The 22,301-nt window shown below is 36.1% G+C and overlaps 1 protein-coding gene across 21 annotated transcripts in view; it reads left to right on the top strand.

Annotated features, from left to right (window-relative positions):
• Nucleotides 1-22,301, top strand: part of SCEL (sciellin) — a 167,499-nt gene that overhangs the window by 129,687 nt on the left and 15,511 nt on the right. For 16 of the 21 annotated variants that reach the window (XM_055244606.2, XM_055244604.2, XM_063618737.1 and 13 more), the window contains 7 exons: nt 777-836; nt 3,966-4,016; nt 4,968-5,030; nt 8,632-8,691; nt 8,858-8,917; nt 9,061-9,117; nt 20,190-20,252. In XM_055244606.2, coding sequence (XP_055100581.1) covers nt 777-836; nt 3,966-4,016; nt 4,968-5,030; nt 8,632-8,691; nt 8,858-8,917; nt 9,061-9,117; nt 20,190-20,252 — 414 coding nt within the window. The remainder of the gene's footprint in view (nt 1-776; nt 837-3,965; nt 4,017-4,967; nt 5,031-8,631; nt 8,692-8,857; nt 8,918-9,060; nt 9,118-20,189; nt 20,253-22,301) is intronic. The other 5 variants (XM_055244601.2, XM_063618741.1, XM_055244602.2 and 2 more) reach the window with 3 other exon arrangements.

Raw genomic sequence — 22,301 nt, 5'->3', positions numbered from 1 at the left:
TGGTTAACCAATTTCTGATAAAATGAGACAATTACGCTTTGACTAATCAGGAATAAAGTTGTTTTCCCAGGATGGACAGGACATTTTTATTCATTGATTTATTATTTTTCTTAAGCAGAAGGGATGGATGACACAGTAGAGGGGAAAGAGAACTAGACTGGACCCCATAGTTGTGGGTCTAGGCCTGTCTCTGCTCCTCTTACCTGTGTGTGCTCGAACTAGTCACTTCTCTTTGGGCTTCAGTTTCTCATCCTCAAAGTGAGGAAATTGCACGAGGAGCTCTCCCAACACTCCCAAATCTAATTCAGTTACTAAGTTCCAATAGATGTTTGGTGTCATGGTAAGGCACAGGCATTCTGCAGCCAGATTACCTAGCTTTAAATCCCAGCTCTGCTACTACTAACCATGTGGGAAAATTACTTAAGCTTTCTGTGTCTCAGTTATTCCCTCTATGAAACTGGAATAATAATACTTCCTATGTCATAGGATTGATGTGAGGATTAAATTAGACAAATCACGTAAATCACTAAGAAGAGTGCCTGGCCTGGCACATCAAACATTTTCTAAAAGTTCTTATTCATTATTTCTCTCCAGTTTTAATTAGGTCCCTATATGTATATTCACAGTCAACACTGAAAACCCCCAGCCCTCTGAGATGATCTCTAATTTTATCATTTTAATAAATATTTTATAATAGAAGTATTTCTCAGTTTTAACAAACACTTGAAACCATGCAGTATAAATCTACCACTGATCTTGTTTTCTGTGTTTTTAAGGGGCCAAAGTCTTGACAGCCTCATTAAAGTGGCTCCTGAAAGAAACAGAACTAACCAAGGGTAAGGTTTATGGAACTCTCCATTTCTCCCCCCCTCCCTTTTTTTTTCCTAATGAACTTAAAAACATGATAAATTGTGTGGTGGCTCAGGCCTGTAACCCCAGCAGTTTGGGAGGCCGAGGTGGGAGGATCACGAGGTCAGGAGATGGAGACCATCCTGGCTAACACGGTGAAACCCTGTCTCTACTAAAAATACAAAAAATTAGCCGGGTGTGGTGGCAGGCACCTGTAGTCTCAGCTACTCGGGAGGCTGAGGCAGGAGTATGGCATGAATCCGGGAGGTGGAGGTTGCAGTGAGCCGAGATGGCGCCACTGTACTCCAGCCTGGGTGACAGAGCAAGACTCCGTCAAAACAAACAAACAAACAAACAAAAAAGATAAATTTCATTGTCTTACCATAGAGACAACCAATGATGGGATGCAAATCAACAGATCCTAGGTTGGAAATCTAGTGTTCCAGCACTTGCTGAAGGCTCTCTGGCCACGGGAGAGAGAATTCCTTGAAATACAGGAATGATCTCTTACCAGTGTGAGATTTGTGTTCCATGCTGAGGATTTCCTTACAAATTAATGGGGATTTCCCATGAGACAAAACATCACCTCAAACAATTGCCCTGATCTAAGTAGCCTAAAGAAAGGTCTTCATATGATAAGAAATTCTTCCTCCTTCTTCTTCCATCATGTATTCCCTCTCTTCTTATGTCTACCACCCAAACAATTCTTAATGTTGGGAAGTCATTTAAAAAATTATTCTCAGTTCATTGAAAAAAGAATGACATTTGTCTTTTATATAGAAAGAATCTTCTCTAAGACATATCATGTTAAGTAAATAAACAGGCATAACAAAAGCACCAGCTTGTAAATGTATATTGTTATATGAATTTGAACATGAGTTAGATGTAAAAGATACCAAGATATATATCTTCTCTCAGCAGATTTCCTGCCTTATTTTTGCATATTGGAAATACAGTCTATTTTACAGTATGTGGCTATCAAACAGAGCTTATTTAGACTAGATCAGAGGTCAGCAACTTTTTCTTAAAGGGCTAATAGTAAATAGTTCTGGTTTCAAGGACCAAAATTGTCCCTGTTTTTAACTAGTCATCTCTGCCAATAGTGTGAAAGCAGCTATAAGTACCTTCTGAACAAATGGGCATGGCCGCATTTCAATAAAACTTTATTTACAAAAGCAAGATGCAAGTTGGATTTAGCTTGAGGGAATGGTTTGCTGACCCCTAGACTACATAGTATTTTATTTGAGTGTGTGAAGAGAGTCAAATCTGAATGTAGTTGAGGTGGATTCTGAAATACAGCCTACCACCCCCCTGATTTGGCATATATTAATACAACTTTATTTTTACTATTGAGGGTCAGACACTAAATCGAGAGACCATATAATTTACATTACAGACTAAGATTCAGTGAAAGACATTTGCCTTTTCCCTCTCCCAAGATGACTTAGTTTCTAAAGGTGAAGATGGCCTGATTATTCATGGCCTTTCCTTTATAATGTTTGAGGCTGTATTTTGGTAGCCACATGCTGCTATGTATTGCATTTGGTTGTGTGTCTATTTCTTTTACTTGGTAGTGAGATTTTTTACTTCAGAGAACCTTTTGCTAGCTGTGTAGTCTTGCACAAATTACTGAACCTCCTTTAAGCCTCAGCTTTTTTATATGTAAAATCAGGATTGTGGCCGGGCGCGGTGGCTCAAGCCTGTAATCCTAGCACTTTGGGAGGCCGAGGTGGGTGGATCACGAGGTCAGGAGTTCGAGACAATCCTGGCCAACATAGTGAAACCCTGTCTGTACTAAAAATACAAAAAAATTAGCAGGGCGTGGTGGCGGGTGCCTGTAGTCCCAGCTACTCGGTAGGCTGAGGCAGGAGAATGGCGTCGTGGACCCGGGAGGCGGAGCTTGTAGTGAGCCGAGATGGTGCCACTGCACTCCAGCCTGGGGGACAGAGCCAGACTCTGTCTCAAAAAAAAAAAAAAAAAATTCAGGATTGTAAGAGTTAATTTCTTCATGAGTTACTAGAAAAATTAAATATGATCATGCTTATAAAACACTTAGTGTTCAAGTGCTTATTACACATTATCTATTAGTATTATTATTACTCTTATAATTTTTTCTTCATTGTTAAATCCCTGTAGCACTACTCAGTGTGAAGAAAATAGCAAATAAATTTTCCTGGGAGGTTGAATCTTATGAAATTACTGAATTCAACTATTTTTGACCAATAAAATGGCAATTTTAAACAGTTCAATGTAATAGAATATAATAATATACATGGGAGGATACACACATGATAAAATGAACCTATAGATTAGTCCTAAAGATTATTTAAAAGTCTTTCCAATTATTTTCTCTCCAGGATATATAACATATCATCCAATAATAAAGTATATCAAATTAGGCTTCCTATTCAGGTCTTTTGGTGTTAGGGTTGGTATCATTACTGCGATAACAGCAGCATCTCTGTAGAGCTATGAATGCCTATTTGAGTGTTTACAATAAAAACATAAATTATATAAACTGAAGCCTTGCTTGCTCTAATTTAGCTTTGCATGAAGTCTGATTCTGAACTGATTTAATATCTTGATTTAATATCTTGGGGTAGTGTGAATATTACATATTTATATTATATATATTACCTGCATAACTTAGAATCAGAAAATAACTGCTTTTTTCTTTTTTTTCTTTCTTTCTTTCTTTTTTTTTTTTTTACAAATAATCTCAGTTTTTGTTTGTTTTGGAAGAAGGGGGGCAAGGGACATATGGAAATAATGAATAATTTTATATTTTCTCTCGCTCATTGTAACCTCCAGAAAATATTCTAAATGGTCTAATTCTGCCACACAGATAAAGTATGTAAAATAAAGAGTTTAGGAATAATTCTTCTTTGAGGTTGACTTGAAAGAAACAAGAATAAAACTAAATTAAATTATCATACATACAAATGTATGCAAGAAATGAACTGATAGTAGACACCTGTTTTTACATAAGGCTAAAAATTTAAGTATAGATGAAGTTTTAAATTAGCAACAGTCATTTGGTTAATATTAAGGTTGAAAAAATATACAAATTATTGGATTTTAGTTGACTTAGCTACTGAAACCTAACATTTTTTTAGGAACCAAGACTTGGAAAATCTTATCAAAGTGATCCCTTCAGCAAACAAAAGGTAAACTTATTAAGATTATTGAAGACTTCTTAGCAAGTCTCCAATTTATGCCCCAAAATAAGATTAATTGTTTAACTAAAGACATTTTGAAAGGGGACATGAAAAACAATGAGAACAAATTGTTGTGTAATAATGCTGGATAGATTTTTCTATCTATTATTGCTTTCATTAATTTCATTATATTATTGTAGAAAATGATAATATTGAGGCTAATTCTGTGTAATTACTACTTTAGAAATTCCTTTGACACAGTAATAGCATAACTAGATTGTAATCGTAAGTTTGTAGTTAATAAATTACAAGTTCACAAAACTGAACAAATCAGTAAATATTGGCTTTCTGTTCTCTCACAAACCCAGGGATTAATATTTAAATGACTTGTGAAAAAACTGACAACATAATATTCTTATACTTGATTAGAATATTTTTTGCATGACATTTAATTTACTTCTGTTCTTGAGAGATTAAGATCCATTATACACTGGACAAAAGTTAATAAAAGCATGGCAGAGAAACCCCAAGCTATCACTCATTGAATTATTGTGAAGATAATGTTGGTGAAAAGCATTGTGTGGATGTAAGGGATTGTTGTGAACATGAGACAGAGGGAGAGTGTTGGGGAAAGGAGTGTGGAGTTTGGGGTCCGGTTGCTGTGGTTGGAATTTTGGTTCACCCTCAGCCACTTAGGTATCTGGCCCCAGGGAGTGCCTTAATCCCTCTGAAATGCAATATCTTCGTTTATAGAGGCTGTGGGGGTGGGGGCATTGGTGTTAATATTGATGTCATTGAGTTGTTTTGAGGATTAAAAAAATGGTAACTAATATATATAAATTGGAAACTCAGTAAACTTATGAGTTTTTGCACTAGGATTCTATTGAATGATTTACACCTGTCAAAACAAAAAAGAAATGCCAGTATGAAATTTGCCGATTTCCTCTAATTTTGTATTAGCAGTGAACAAGGTCTTGATGAACATATTAATGTCAGCCCCAAAGCTGTCAGAAACACTGATGGGTAAGAGATGGATATGATTTTTGTTGTGTTTCTCCTTAAGTAAACCCAAAATTAATAGAAATGATTTAGAATTATTCTATGGGCAAACTGAATATAAATCTTAAAATATCATCACAAGTGGAAACCTAGATGTCTCAGTATTTGTTAATTGCAAGAAAGAGAGGCAGCTGGAAACAATGTATGGTGGTTCTTTCTCTTCTCTAAGCCTCCAGTAAAGGAATTGAACAGAGCGATTGGAGAAATGGGCAGGAAGGAGCATAGGTAGTTTAGGAGCTGTTGATGTTTTGTTTTGTGTGGTATTGAAATTAATACTTTTGTCTTTGAAATTGATGATAATTTATTAATGGTAGTTAATTTTTTGAAAAAGAGCTAGACACTTCCATTAGACTAATCATTAGCAGTATCATTCACCTCATTTTATAAGAGTTTTCTGGTAGTCAGTGGAAATTTTATGAGGTTCATTATTCTTTAGAGATTTACTGTGCTCAGCAAGGTTATGGACCTAAAGTTTAATAATTCTTGAAGTAATGTCAGTGAGATAATGAAACTCACCTTTTGTCTATGGTTAAATGAAGACTTAATATCATTACACATTACTGTTTTATATATAAATATATCTTAGGAATGGTTTCACGATTTCCCCTTTTAAGTTTTGTTGGTACATATGCAAATTGTAAAATTTTAGAGGTGGAGGGAATGAACCTTAGGATATCTTGGCCCAGTAGTTTGAATAATTTTGAAAACCAATGTTGCAGATGAATCTACTCATTTTGCAAAAGAGGAAATTAAGACTCAGAAAGGTTAAGTGATTTGAGCAGGGCCACAGAAAAAATTAGTGGAAGACTGATAGTAGTTCTATGATCTCTTAGGCAGTGAATAATTACTGAGCACCTACTGGGTTCACAGCTTACGACTAGGTATCATTTCTTGTACATTAGGTATAATTATAGGTTGTGGAAGCCAAAAAGAGAATTCAGTAGACATAGTCAATCTTATTAACAGCAGGCAATTAACATAGATTAAAGCTAATTATGTACCAGGGGCACAGAGATGTTACACCAAGACAATAATAGGTTGTCAGTTTAATATATTACATTTTGGAGCACTCATGTACTGCTTGCTGAATATAGAATATATTGTCCATGAGTTGCATTCTTAAAAAGCAGACATATTGAAGAACTAATTAATAAACACAGAGGCAGTAAAATTCATATTTATGGAGTCCTAGGAGGAGATGTTTGGAGATGGACAGAGCCTTGGAGATTATCCAATCCAATCTCCTCATTTACAGATGAGAATACTGAGACCAGGGTCAAAAATCTCAGTCATCTGTGAGATCTTCTAACTCCCAGCCCAACTCCTAGTCTTTACATCACAGCACACAGACTTTGATCTTAAAATATATAAAAATTAATTAAGCACCTTGGAAAATAGCAGAGGCTGTAAAGATAGGAGTGTTGCTCTTGCTGTGGGATGGCCAGGAGGTGTTTTTTACTGTTCTCACAGGGTCATTTGAAAGAATGCTTCATAGATTACAATGGCACAAATGTGCAAATGATTGCAAAACACTTTACAGCTTTTAAACTGCATGAAAGTAATAATAACCTAAATATCCTAATATATCCTTTACTACATTCTTAAAGCTAAATAAATAACAACAGTAACTTGAGAGAAAAAATGTTAAGTTTTCCTGGATAAAATTTAGATATGCTTGCTTTACAGGATCTAAGGCCTGAAAAAAATCTACATATTTTTTGTTTTTAAAAATTGCGTGATGCTATCAATCAAGGCAATTCAGGACTGTTCCTGAGATTTTTGTTTTATTAACACATGGTGTTGCCTTTATAGGAGTGGTGGTAGAATATAGCATATATTTGTGTTTTCTAAGCTAGTGTTTCTCAAATGTGGGTTGCAACTCATTAAAGGGTCTTGTAATTAATTTAATAGCAATCAGCATTTTTTCTTAATTAAATAGAATGAACTGAATAGAAAATATGAGAGTTCTTATGTAGTAAGAATATTATTACATAAAATTTATGTCTTTGTGTGTGTGTATGTGGCTGTCTGTAAAAGACAGTATTAGGCTGTGACGTAAAATGTATTTCTTATTGGGCTTTATGTAACAGTGGTTAGAATATCACTGTTCTAGATTATTAGCTAAATTAAATTTTTGTGCTCAGTAGGACAGTGAAAATGGAAGTTCTAGTGGATTTTTTTTATGTTACTTACTGTTAATTATGCTGACACATAAATATTACCTGTGGTTACACTAACCAATATTGTGATTAATTTTTTTTAAAGTGTGGCTTTTGAGCATACTGTCCACTCTACAAAGTTTTATTCTTTGTATTTTATGATAATATGTGAAATTAACCTCATTTTAAAGACTGTTGTCTTTCTGACACAGTTTAGTTTTATGACAGATTTTGCCATCAATTTACATAAGGAAATTATGTTGTGGATAGTTTTCATATGTCAATCATTCTTTTAATAGTATTTATAGATATCAATTTATTATGTTCAATTGAAAATATTATCATAGAAGAAATCTCAAAATAGTGAAAATTCAGTTAGAGCCTTTCCATAGACTATGGAGAGGTGAGAACCATGAAGAATAAATCAAACAATGAAGCCCTGAACATTCTATGGAAAGGTTGAAGGCTGGGGAAGAAAATGCAGACCTTTTCTCAGACCTTCTGATGATTCATCTCTAAATGACGCTCTTTTGGTCCCTAACCTTGCATCCTTTTTTTTTTTTTTTTGAGAAATCAAATGTATTTTATTTTTATATAAGGAAAAAGCACTGTTGCAGGGAGAGGTACGTCTAGATTGTTTCCCAGATGGTACTGGAAGCAGGTGTTGTCAGTTCTGCAATCTCTTGCCATGGTAACTGCCATGTATTTCTCTGAATAAGTATTAAAATCAGTTCAGAGGAACACTTTGAAAAATCACTACTTTCCCGCCCTTAAAACAAGGGGTTATGCTGAGGCAGTGAATTACAGCAAACTATATAAGAGGCAACACTGTTCTGTGGCTGAGAAGAGAAACAGGAAGAGTTTCAAATGGGAGTGGACAGTTTTCAGAGTATGCAACTCATTTTACTATGAACAACTGAGTTTAATTCAGTTTTTCAGCCATCAGAGAGGGAAGAAAAGTCACAATTTTGATGGATTGCTGGAACTCTCTTTGCTAAGCTTTATATTAAGAATAATCCCCATTTTAGAGTTTATCTTTTAAAAAAGTGATGTCCTTAGTTGATGAACCTGATTTTAAAAATAAGGATATTAAAATCAGTTGGTATCTTCATAATGTTAATGCATTCAGGAATGAACAATTGTCAGTTACCAGATGTTTGCTATGGCGACTTAACCAGCACGCCCTTGTAGATAAGCTCTGACAAGAAAATGTATGAAATTAGAGTAAGTTTTCTTCTGATAAAGCATAATTCTTCATCCCCTAAATTGGTTAGAAAACATATTTCATAGTTAGTCAACACTAAAACAATATGTCTCATACTATTATCCTTTCTTTCTATTTCCAATTACCTTAAACCTGTGATTATCTCTAACCCAAGTTGCTTTAATATTTTTTCCACTTAAAGAAAACAAGATCTTGATAAACTCATCAAAGTGAATCCTGAAATTTTCACAAAAAACCAAAGGTAATAAAACTATTTTAATGTGCTTTGGTCAGAAAGAACATTAAGTTTTATTATTACTTCAAGCAGATTTTATAACCTTACTACTTCAAGCAGATTTATAACCTTAATGATATTACCAAAAGAACTTCATAATTGACCTGCTCTCTTTTTATTGTTTGATTTAAAGAAACCAAGATCTTGCTAACCTCATCAAAGTAAATCCTGCAGTAATCAGAAACAATCAGAGGTAATCAAAAAGAAGCAGTCAATTCATGCTTTTATTTGTCTGTTGCCCTGGATGAAGTGGATTTATAATGTTGCTTTATTGACCTAGCACAACCCCAAAACCTATTACTAATCTGAACTTTTTTCTCTCTCTCTTTTAAACAGCGAAGACTTGGACAATCTTATTAAAGTGAAACCTTCAGCTCTTAGAAACACTAATAGGTAAATGACCTTGACTATCTTGACATGTTTACAAGTTTCTAGGGTAGGAACTTCTCCCTCCCTCCTTGCCTCCCTGCCTCCCTCCCTTCTTCCCTTACTCCTTTCCTCCCTTCCTCCCTTCCTGCCTTCCTTACTTCCTCCCTTCCATCCTTCCTCACTTCCTCTCTTCCTCACTTCCTCCCTTTTTTCTTTCTTTCCTTCCTTCCTTCCATTTCATTCTATCACCCAGGCTGGGGCACAGTAGCACAATCATAGCTCACTGCAGCCTCAAAATCCTAGGTTCAGGTGGTCCTCCTGCCTCAGCCTCCTGAGTAGCTGGGACTACAGGTGTGCACCATCATGCCCAGCAAATTTTTTTAAATTTTTTTTAGAGATGGGGTCTTACTAGTTGCCCAGGGTGGTCTCAAGTTTCTGGGCTCAGGCAGTCCTCCTGCCTCAGCCTTCTAAATTGCTGGGATTACAGGCATGAACCACTCCTTCCTATCCTTTTTTTCTTTTCTTCTTTTCTCCTTTCTTCCTTCCTGCCTTTCTTTTGAAGACTTTTAGTTTGGTGTATTAAATGAGGATACATTTACGACCCATCCCATGTGACTCCTGTCAACAAGGAAACATACTGCACTCTTCTGGAATCAATTGCACTATTTTGAGATTATTTCTGGGCTTCTTATTTGCACTAAAACAACTTAGTGTTTGTTGTCTACAGAAAATAGAGTTTTAGGACTGAAATGAAAGAAATGAATACAATTAAATAAGGAAAAAAGATATTTTGAAGAAGTTGAACCAAGCTAATGGTTTATGTGGATGTCTGTAAAACATTAGAATGCATGTCTGTAGAACACTGGAAAGAATATTCATGATCTTCAAAATCCTAGATCCACAGCTAGTGTGGGCCCACAAAATATTACCAATTTTAACCATAAACTTCCATTTTACACTCTTAAGATATCTTATAATTTGCTATTTGGTATCTTTCACATAAACTGCTTTATTAATGGATAATAAAGTAATAGATAATGCAAAAGAGTGCACTGTATCAGAAGTCCAAATTGCTCTGCTGACCTGAAATTGTGTCATACTAAATACATTGCTGGAAATAGTAGTCCAGTATTCTGAAAGGACAAAAAGAAATTAACATATGACAAAATACTTTGAACCCATTAGGAGAAAGAGGAAAGTGTAATCCATGATTGGCCTAACTCTTACATCTCCTAGCTTGTTTTCTATCTGAGTATCATATTTTGTTCTTGCTGTTTTGTTACTTCTTGAGCACCCAGGATATGACTGGCAATTCCTGTACATTTAATCTTCACAACAATCCCATGAGAAATCTATTCATGCATCCTATTTTTTAGAAGAAGAAACTATAGCTCAAAGGTACTAAATAATCTTTTCCAGAAAGAAAGTACACCCTGGACTTAAACTCAGGGACTTCTGATGTCATTACCTAGAGGAAAAACAAAGGATCTGTGGTTAAATCAGTTGAGACTCTCTTCTTCTTTCCATTCTTCATATTCCCTATGCTCCTCTTCTGCTCATACACAGTGAAAGGACTATGATCAGATATATTTATTCTGGAGGATTATTGTTAAAATGATAGTGAGGAAAGAAGACACTTGCTGCATGTGGATTTTCTAATAGCTGAAATAACAGTGGACCCTGCTGCTGAGAATCGTACGGAAATATCTTTGTTAAGTAGAGCCCTTTCTTTTATAGTGGCATTTGTTGGCTGGATTTTTCTTTTTATCAGTACCAGTTTTAGGAAGTTTCCAATCATGTTGAAAGTGTTTAGGTTTAATAACCACATTATGTAATAACTGACAGTGAAAAATGTAGTCTCTCACTTTCTCTCCCACATCCCCTCCCCCCACCTCTTTCCTCCCTCAGTCCCTCTGACAATTGTGCTTTGTTGACAATGGTAACTTTCTCAGAAGAGTTTTTTGCCTTTTATTTTATTAGAAGAGGACAATTTGGTAGAAAGTTAGTTTATATTTCAGCAACTCCTAATCAAATATCCATAGAAAGAGGACATTTTCGGTATACAGATATGATTACTATAAAAAAATTTAAAAATATTGGCTCTCATGTTGTTTTAAGATGGTGGCTTGATTCACAAATCTAAACTAACCTATGTCTAATTATTCTTTAGTAGTATGCCAGATTTGATGAGAATCAGCTAGGATGTTCAACAATTATCACAAAGCAGACAAACAGGAAAGACTGAACCATCTATTTGAAAAAAGTGACTTCATTCAATTGGTTCAGCCACCCATATCTATAATCTATCCATTCTGCCCTGTTGATTTTAATGCAGCTATAAAGGAGAGTATTTTAAAAGTGCCTCCCAGTAGGAAGAACAGTCACAAGGCACTGTTATATCAATTCAGTGTGACACAAGCACTGATTATTTAATAGTATAATAGCAGTGAATCAGAGTTCTTTCATCTGACTTTGCTGACATTTCCAGCAGCTTTATATTTAATTCACAGTTAGGGGCTGAATAAACTACAGCCATTGATCAGAATGTAAGCAGGCATCCTTGAGCTTCTTCTAGGAACAAATACAGATGTGCACAAAATTTTCATTTATTCAGTAAGAATTTGCATGACTTTTAGCAGTAACAGTTTCACATTTTCATCAACCAGTGTCAAAGAGAGATGTATTCAGTTATCTGTAGCCTATAAACTGTGTTAGACTGATTATTAAAATGCTAAATTTCTGCTCCTGAATGAATATCGAAAAGCATCTAGTGACATCAAGGCCTTTACAGTTAGAAAAGGCATCCTTCATCTAAAGTAGAAAAAAAAATACTCTTAACTGTTTGTGGCATTATACTTCCATCTTCTTAAGGATTTCCTATTTGTTAAGACATCTCCAAGTTTTTAGTATTCCAAAAAGAGAAGAGTTCCTTCCTAACTACCTATTGCATATTTTTCATATTTCTGTTAATATAAACTTGGGGACAACCTTGACTCTTTCTGGTGTTTTATTCCCCATAATCAATCAATTAATCACTTTGGATGCATCGCTTAATAATCTCAGGGAGTGGTCGAAGACAGTTCATCATACCCACTAGTACTGTAGTCCAGATTATTGTTCAGCCTCCTAACTTGCCCCTCTGCTGCCAATCTCCCCTTCTGCCCTTCAATCCATTCGCCACCCTGTAGAGTGATTTTCCTAAGACACAAATCTGATCATGTCATTCTGATTAAACTCCTTCTGTGGCTCCCCATTGCCATTGCATAATGGCCATGCTCTTCCTTAACCTGGTCTCTAAGGCCACCATGATCTGGCATCTATGGGTTTTCCCACTCCTGTCTATTATCATTCTCCACCCAAAAGCAAACCCCACCCACACACCCTCTAACTTGCATACTCCTTACTCCTCCTTCATTGCTATTGCTTGGCTAACTTCTACTTATCCTTTAGGTATCAGCTTAGGTGTCTCTCACTCAGGCTCTGGGAAGCCCCCCGACCCACCACGTCTGCATCAGATGCTTCTACTAGATGTTCTCGAGCTGTCTTTTCTGTCCCATAACATTGGTCTCTTCGAGGGACTTACTATTTAATCATCCCTTTTTGACTATAAGGTCTTTAAGGGTAACTACTGGGTCTGCCTTGTTTATTTCTTTACCCATAGTGCATAATGCAATGCCTGGCACGTGTTAGGTATTTAGCAAATATTCTGTGAATTAAAGGATAAATCTCAAACTCATCAATGCTTTATGATAGTCCACTTAGAGAAAGTCTAGCTTTCCAGCTGTGACATTCTGAGCCCCTATGAGTGAAACCAGATGAAAAGAATCAGATTTCTTATGACTGGTCTCCTTGCTTGAGCCAATGACTATCTTTTGCTCATGACATAATCTCAATAAACTATAGTGAATTGGAGCCACTGAAATTCTTGGTTGCATCTTATATTTAAAATACCAAAATTGCCTAACTGCTCTATGGACCCATTAATTTCTTTAATACTAAATCTTTAAGACTCCCTCACTTAAAAGAATTATAAAAATATGTAAAACTATAAAGAGTTGGGCCCATTTTGCTATGTCAATAAGTTGAGGAATTATACCAGTCCTTTCACTGTATTCTCTATTCCTTTCAGAAAGACAGATATTCCTTTTGAACTAACGCCTGATGCCTAAGATTTAGTTCCTGGTATAAATGGAATACCGTAGTAAATTTTTTATATGAAGACTCTTAATTTTGTAAATATGTTTGATACTCTACAAAAACAATTTAAATGAACTGTATGGTGAGAAACATATTGCTGCCTATTAATAAATACCTCCCACACCCACATGAGAAAGGAAGAACAGTTAGGAGTGAGCTAATAACTTTCTCATATTCAGAGCTTCTCCTAGGAAAAGTTATATAGTAGGAGACATAATTCCTGGGTCCCCAGAATCTCTATTTTTTTTCCTTCACCTGCTTTGTAAGACAGTGTTATAGTTTTTGATGTGGTAGTAGAAAATAAAAGACATTATTATAACATGGATAAATTCTTATACTCAAAAATTGTCCTGTGGCTTTACCTCATAGATAACTCATATTTCTCCCCAAATATTCTGCAATCTACATTTTAAAAACATTATTAGGCCAGGTACCTGTAATCCCGGTACTTTGGGAGGCTGATGTGAGAGGATGGCTTAGGTCAGGAGTTTGAGACCAGCCTGGATAGCATGGTGAGACCCTGTCTCTACAAAAATTAAAAAATTTAGCTGGGTGTGATGGCATGCACCTGTAGTCCCAGTTACTTGGGAAGCTAAGATGGGAAGATTGCTTGAACACAGGAGTTCGAGGCTGCAGTGAGCTATGACAGCACCATTACACTGGAGCCTGGGAGACAGAGCTAGACCCCAGTCTCTAAAAAACAAACAAAAAACATTATTAGTTGCAATAGTCAGTAGCAATTTGCTCTTCAATAATTTTCTGTAACTACAGAAAGTTGGTGATTTTCTTAGAATTAATTCCACTGCCCATAAATGTATAAAATTGTAAGGTCTGCCTGCCTTCTACACCACTGCCATGAAAGGGGTTCGGAATCAAGCCTCTGCTTAACCCTGCAGCATTTGGCTGCATTTCTATAAAAATCTATTTTTCATGGTTGACTCACAGTTCTTCATCTTATACTACAGTGTAAAAGTCATTATGCAATTGATGTGGTCTTAATTAAAGAACAAAAATTTATTTTTGAGATACGTCCCATCAATACCTAATTTATTGAGAGTTTTTAGCATGAAGGGTTGTTGAATTTTGTCAAAGGCCTTTTCTGCATCTATTGAGATAATCATGTGGTTTTTGTCTTTGGTTCTGTTTATATGCTGGATTACATTTATTGATTCGTGTATGTTGAACCAGCCTTGCATCCCAGGGATGAAGCCCACGTGATCATGGTGGATAAGCTTTTTGATATGCTGCTGGATTCAGTTTGCCAGTATTTTATTGAGGATTTTTGCATCAATGTTCATCAAGGATATTGGTCTGAAATTCTCTTTTTTGGTTGTGTCTCTGCCGGGCTTTGGTATCAGGATGATGCTGGCCTCATAAAATGTGTTAGGGAGGATTCCCTCTTTTTCTATCGATTGGAATAGTTTCAGAAGGAATGGTACCAGCTCCTCCTTGTACCTCTGGTAGAATTCGGCTGTGAATCCCTCAGGTCCTGGACTCTTTTTGGTTGGTAAGCTATTGATTATTGCCACAATTTCAGAGCCTGTTATTGGTCTATTCAGAGATTCAACTTCTTCCTGGTTTAGTCTTGGGAGGGTGTATTTGTCGAGGAATTTATCCATTTCTTCTAGATTTTCTAGTTTATTTGCTTAGAGGTGTTTGTAGTATTCTCTGATGGTAGATTGTATTTCTGTGGGATCAGTGGTGATATCCCCTTTATCATTTTTTATTGCATCTATTTGATTCTTCTCTCTTTTCTTCTTTATTAGTCTTGCTAGCAGTCTATCCATTTTGTTGGTCTTTTCAAAAAACCAGCTCTTGGATTCATTGATTTTTTGAAGGTTTTTTTTGTGTGTCTCTATCTCTTTCAGTTCTGCTCTGATCTTAGTTATTGTTTGCTTTCTGCTAGCTTTTGAATGTGTTTGCTCTTGCTTCTCTAGTTCTTTCAATTGTGATGTTAGGGTGTCGATTTTAGATCTTTCCTGCTTTCTCTTGTGGGCATTTAGTGCACACCAACATGGCACATGGATATATATGTAACAAACCTGCACATTGTGCACATGTACCCTAAAACTTAAAGTATAATAATAATAATAATAATAATAAAAGTAAAAAAAAATTTATTTTTATCTCCTTTAACTTGGAAAGCTTATGAGCAGTCTGTGCTTCTTTTACTGGATCTTCAAATGTAGCTGATGGCATCAATCAGAGTGAATAGCCAAAGTAAATACACATTTTGTACTTTTCTTCATCTGGAACTTTCTATTTTGCATTAAATATTAGTATAGATTATTCAGATTAAAGTCTTGGCTGCTCTGAGTGCGGTGGTGTTTACTACTAACTACTCACACCAGTTATAGATTTCTTTGTTCCTTTTCTACTTCCACTGCTTCACTTGACTAGGCTTAAATAAATAAATAAATAAATATTACTCTACCAAACCTGATATGTGGTACTGTTTAATAAAATAAGAAAAATGTTATGAAACAAATAATAATATAATTTATTTGGTGATTTGCAACTGTACCACTTAGGAAATGTGTTTCTTTGAAGGCACGCATAGGTTCCAATTTTGAGTTATCTATCTGTAGTTGTTGGATTTTTAAGATTCTGGCTTCTTCTCCTTTCTCAGATCCAAACCCATTCTTTCTCCCCCTCATGAAAACTAAGGTACAAAAGAGGTTGAGTGACAGGTGGGCAGTATCTACAGCAGCTAGGATGATGCAGTATCTATAGCAGCCAGGAGTTGAAAGCCAGGAAGAGTTGAAGATGTCCACCATAAGGCTGAGAAAATACATGTAATCACATTGTGAGGGTAGAAGCAGACCTGTATTTATTTGTTAGGGCTACATAACAAACTACCACAGACTGGGTGGCTTAAAGACAAATATTTGTTGTTTCACAGTTCTGGAGGGCAGAAGTCCAAGATCAAGCTGTCAGTAGGGTTGGTTCCTTCCACAGAGTTGGTTTCTTCTGAGGCCAAAAGAGAAATATCTGTGTCAGGCCTCTATCCTTGGCTTGTAGAAAACTTGTCTTCACTTTTTTTTTTTTTTTTTTTTTTTTGGATGGAGTCTCACCCTGTTGCCCAGGCTGGAGTGCAATGGTGGGATCTTGACTGACTGCAACCTCCTCCTCCCCAGTTGACACAATTCTCCTGCCTCAGCCTTCTGAATAGCTGGGATTACAGGCACCTGCCACCAGCTCAGCTAATTTTTGTGTTTTTAGTAGAGACGGGGTTTCACCATGTTGGTCAGGCTGGTCTGGAACTCCTGGCCTCGTGATCCACCCACCTCAGCCTCTCAAAGTGCTGGGATTACAGACGTGAACCACTGCGCCCAGCCAGAAAATTGTCTTCACTTTATGTCCTCACTTTGTCTTCCCTCTGTGTGTGTCTGAGTCCAAATTTCCTCCTACAGAGACACTATTTGTAACTTGATTACCTCTGAGGACACTTATCTCTAAATAAGTTCACATTCTGAGCTATTGGGGGTTAGGACTTCAACATACGAATTTGGAGTAGTACATAATTCAACCCAGAACAAGCTCCAAAGATTATTAAACAAAACCAGGACTGGGAGCTGTTCAAAAAGGAAAGAAATACAATATATGCATTCAGGGGTGAAGTAAGGCAGGTCCTGGGTGATGGACAGAGATGGAGGTGAAATGTCCATAACTGGCTCTACTGGTCTTTTTTCCACATGGATATGGTGGACACTATGTCCCTAGATATAGACAGACCAGACAATCTTAAAGGTTCATGGTCTAGGCTAATACTTTCCCCCTGGGGTTCCTTTAATATCTTTTCTCAGAGCTGGTTAAGGTTGTAAGAGGTTTCCCCAAAAAAGAAAATATAATTTAAATTAATTCCACAAATATTTATGGAGCAGCTACTATGTGCAAGGCCATGTTAGGCCATAGTAATATGACCCTACTCTCAAGTTGTAATGAAAGCCACCAGTTTCCCTATAGAACTAGCACTCAGTTCCTCCAGCATTAGCACTGGAAGGGGAATCACTTTGAGAAACAAAGTTCTAATTGCTCAAGATTCACACCTCCTGATGATCTTCCACTATTTACCACTGCCCACCATCCCAGTTTGACATTCCTAGGAAATTGGATCATGGAATACCATGATACTCCCTTTAATTTTATTCTACTATCCCCAAATATTTAGTAAAGTATTGCTTAAAACATTAAGGGGAAGATCTCTTAATGGCCAAGGTTGTTAAGATAGTTTAGTGGCCCCTTATGCCAAGATGATGGCTCCAGTAATTAGTGGAGACCATCAAGGATTAGGCAAACCCAAAGACTCTAGTCACTATTTCTAAATTTGCAGGATTTATGCTGGGAGATTATCTTACTCAGTTCTTGCAGTGATGCAGAAGAATTCAGTTTTGAATTTTACATCATTCAGACTGCAGAGCCAATAATTTGATGCTTCCGAGCTACTTCTGAAACCTAGTACTTTTTACCTACCTTAATTGGCATAGTTCCACTGTAACTCACTTAAAAAGTAATTTACCCTAATTTCTACAGTTTCAAAAGTATGCAGTTAGTGTTTTAAATGTGAGGCTTAAATATGGCTAGGGAATGCTGCCAAATTTGCATATTTTACCAATTATTGACGGCTTGGATGTTATGTAAAAAGAGTATTAAATCTCACCCCACATAAACATGAGAACATTTTATCATATTTTGCATCTTTACCAATATTTGTGAGTGACAGTCTATATACTGATTCCATGTATAATAACCTTATTTGAACCCACTATTTAGGACCATGAGAGGGGAGATTTTTTAAAAACACAGTTAATTCCAAAGATGTGAAAATTTAGGACAGAAATAAATATGTGAAAGTGGCTTCTCAAAATGTGGAATCAGTAGTGCCAACTGCAGGATCACTGCACTTCTATTTTTTTAATGCTTATTCAATTCACCCACAACTGTAGTCATTGTGTGTATTAGTCTGTTCTCATGCTGCCAATAAAAACATATCCGAGAGTGGATAATTTATAAATAAAAAGAGGTTTGATGGACTCACAGTTTCACATGGCTGGGGAGTCTCACAATCATGGCGGAAGGTGAAGGAGGAGCAAAGGCATGTCTTATGTGGTGGCAGGCAAGAGAGCTTGTTTCGGGGAACTCCCATTTATAAAACCATCAGATCTCTTAGGACTTGTTCACTACCACAGGAACAGTGTGGGGACAACCACTCCTATGATTCAATTATCTACACCTGGCTCCACCTTTGACACATAGGGATTATTAGAATTCAAGGTGAGATTTGGGTGGGGACATAGCCAAACCATATCATTGTGCCATGAATTTTATTTACGTTAACTTACTCATTCTCACCACAATTGTGTGAGTTTGGACATTAGTGTCCTTCTTTACAAAATGATATGGTTTGGCTCTGTGTCCCCACCCAAATATTATCTCAAATGATAATCTGCACATCTCCACATGTCAAGGGAGGGACATAGTGGGAGTTGATTGGATCATGGGGACAGTTTCCCCCATGCTGTTCTCATGAGAGTCAGTGAGTTTCCATGAGATCTAATGGCTCAAAAGTGTTTGGTGGTTCCCCCTGGCCCTCTCTCCTGCAGCCTTATGAAGAAGGTACTTGCTTCTCCTTCACCTTCTGCCATGATTGTAAGTTTCCTGGAGCCTCCCCAGCCATATGGAACTGTAAGTCAGTTAAGCCTCTTTTCTTCATAAATTACCTAGTCTCAGGCAGTTCTTTATAGCAGTGTGAAAACAGACTAATATGCAAAACAAAGTTTAGAATGGTTGACTAACTTGCTCACAGAAGTAAGGAAAAAACTGGGCCTCATTGTTTTGACTTCCAAATAGTGCTCCTACCCTGTTAACAAAGATGTTTCCTAACTCATGAAAAAAGAAAAAAAAAAGAACTATCAGTGTTATACCTAATATGTAAATAACATACCAGAGGATCTTGTATCTCATGAAAGGCTGTCAAATCATTAATGCAGCCCAAGATATAAGAATCAAATCACTCAATTTATCCCCCACATAATGAATTATTTATTCAAATTTTGAGTTGATTTCTCTTGTTTCTGTGATCCCCAAAGCCTAAATAAGGTCTCTGGGTAAACATCTAAGAATTGACTTCAGGTGGGCAGATGGCATCATCTCAAATCTTGACTTTTCCGAAAATTAGTTAATTGGCCTTGGAAAATTGACTTTGACTTTCTGAGCTCCAGATGCTGTTCTGCAGGACTTTTGTGAGATCTGAATGAGATAATCCATGTGAAAACACAGTTAGTACTTCATGACACAAAGATAGTGCTCATTAAATGTTAGCTGAAAAGAAGTTGATTAATGGGTACAAATATACAGTTTCGTGAAAGAAATAAGACCTACTATTAGATCAGTAGGGTGACTATAGTTTACAATTATTGATTGTACATTTCCAAATAACTAGATGAGAAGACATTGAATAAGTCTAGCATAAAGAAAAGATAAATATTTAAGGTGATAGCCCAAGAACACTAATTTGATCTTTACAAATTATATGAATGTATTAAATCATCACACGTACCCTGAAACTATGTACATCTATTATACATCAATAAAAAAAGAAAAATGAGCTGAATGTGAATAAAAATTAGTGATTTCTTTTCAGATCAGATTTCCCAAACCTTCCAAAAAGTTAGTTCTTTATTTCTCTTTCACAATGTAATCCATACTTCCATGTTTGATCCATGAGTTGTATGGGTCAAATAGCTCAATGTGAGATATTCAATCTCCCATAGCCTGATAGACCACAAATGACTGTATCTAAGATTATGTACTGATTTTTAAATGTTTTAGCATTTTCTTATTTCCTATCATTATGTTGTAACTAAATCATATATATATATATATATATTTTTCCTTAGAGACCAGAACCTGGAAAATTTAATTGAAGTAAATTCTCATGTGTCTGAAAACAAGAATGGGAGGTAAAGCTTATTGTAATTTACTTTTTTTCTTATGAGTTCCATACGCATCTGCATATATTGTATAGCCTTAGAAGGTTATAGATATAAAATATAATATTATATATTCTATAATTTATAATTTGGATAGTGTGTATGTATGTGCATGTGACTATATATAATGTATATATATATATATATATATATATATCATCCAAATACAAAAATTTACAAGGTGCTTAATAGCTAATAGGGAAAAATTAACATAATTCTTATTCTGTTAGAATTTCTGACTCAGGGCCTGCTGTTCTATTGCTTAGTGTAAATGGCATCATGGAAATTGAAAGCTCTTTGGGGCTGTGAAGATTTATTTTTACTTACTGTTGCTTGGTAAGCTCTCAGCAGTGCAGAAAGCACTCCGGGAATCTCTTCCTTGGATGCCTAGTGCTAAAAGAATGCATGAATTTATCACAGCCACAAAACAGGACCTAATTTTGAAATCTCTTTACACCATAAGGTATAATAGCTTTAAAACTGCGATACCTTATTGGCCACTACAAGAAAGGTTAGGACAGGAGCTATACTTCATTTTTGTCACAGACTGTATACTTTAGGAAAAATTAACTTTTCCATGTTTAGCAATTCTTACCTCTACATATGAGGGAATACTAAACAAAATAGGTTACTATTTTCACCTTTGTAAGTTGCAGTTGCCTTTTCTATTAATTTTTCTATGAAAAGAAATGATATTGTTGATTTCATCTGCAGAGAATAGAAAAGCTAGGAAAAGAGTTGGCTCATTTTTCTTTTCCATATTTTCTAGAAAAGGTTCCTGAATCCAATAGGCAGATAGTTTCTTTCCATTCCTTTAATTCCCCAAATCATCTTCTTCCTTCTGTTTGTGACCTTGAGAAAGTCTTTGAGAGAATGAGGGAGGATAAATTTTCAGTAGAATCTGCTTATCCTGGAAACACATGTACTATTTTGGGAATAGGACTGGGCTTACATTTAACTAATCTCATTCAAGTATTATTTGGAAGTGATTGGGGTAAAAAAATTACAAGTAAATTATTACATAAAATTCAGGAATTTCCCATTTGATTTGAGAAGCATTCCAGTTCCATTGGACTTGTTCATGAAATGGGATTAATGAGGAAATGGAATTTTATGGAAGTTCAAGAGCAGGAATGGTGGCATTGCCAGGCCTCAGAGAGATCTCACTTGGGAGATTGTCCATTCTTGACCTGAAGAAGTTTGGAACCCTTGGACATTAACTAGAGTTCTTTGTTACTAATGGAACTCAGCTAGTCACTGAGTATTGGCTTTTGTCCATCTTTTTCCTGCCCTTCCCTGTACCCGTCAGCTTCCTTATGCTCTGCTCTTCTTCTGTTTGATAACCAAAATCTTTTTGCCTCTCAGTTTTGGCTTCTTTGTAACTTCAGCTTACTCCACCTCTTCAGGTACTTTAATGAATCAAATTAAAAATCTAAATAAGAGTCCCGGGAAAATCTGCTAAACTGAGACGTGATTCGTTTTATGAACGTATTCACTTTACATCGTAATTGGATGCCCAAGCAAATATATGTTTTCTAATTTGTTTCATTAAGAAGGTAGGAGCCAAGGGGAAAGTTCCACTTTGCCCTCTGAAGCTTTGCTGAAAAATCAACTCCCAAAAGGCAAAGTAATTAGAGAAAAGGCATACAAATTTATTTAACCTGTGATGGGAGCCTTCAGAATGAAGACCCAAAGATACAGGGGAAATTGTCCATTTAATACTTAGGTTCAATAAAGTACAGAGAGACATGTAGAAATATGATTGGACAAAAATAATATGACCTAATGGCAAGAGACTGAGTGGGGAAAGCCAGCAAGACCTGTGTCCCTAGATTCTTCTTAACCTCTTGAGCATGCATTCCTTCCTTCTGGGCATGGGGCAGAATCCTTCTGGATTGGGGATCTTATGACCTACAATCAAGCAAGGGATGTCAGAGATTTTCTTTATGGCCAGTTTTTACATAGAAAGAAAGGTGAAGGGATAGGTAGAGTAATAATTTTAGGTTTTATGGCTGGCTT

Source organism: Symphalangus syndactylus, chromosome 15, assembly GCF_028878055.3.
Source record: "Symphalangus syndactylus isolate Jambi chromosome 15, NHGRI_mSymSyn1-v2.1_pri, whole genome shotgun sequence".
Lineage (NCBI taxonomy): Eukaryota > Metazoa > Chordata > Mammalia > Primates > Hylobatidae > Symphalangus > Symphalangus syndactylus.
Note: the sequence above shows the minus strand (reverse complement) of the source record. Positions and strands in the feature narration are given on the sequence as shown.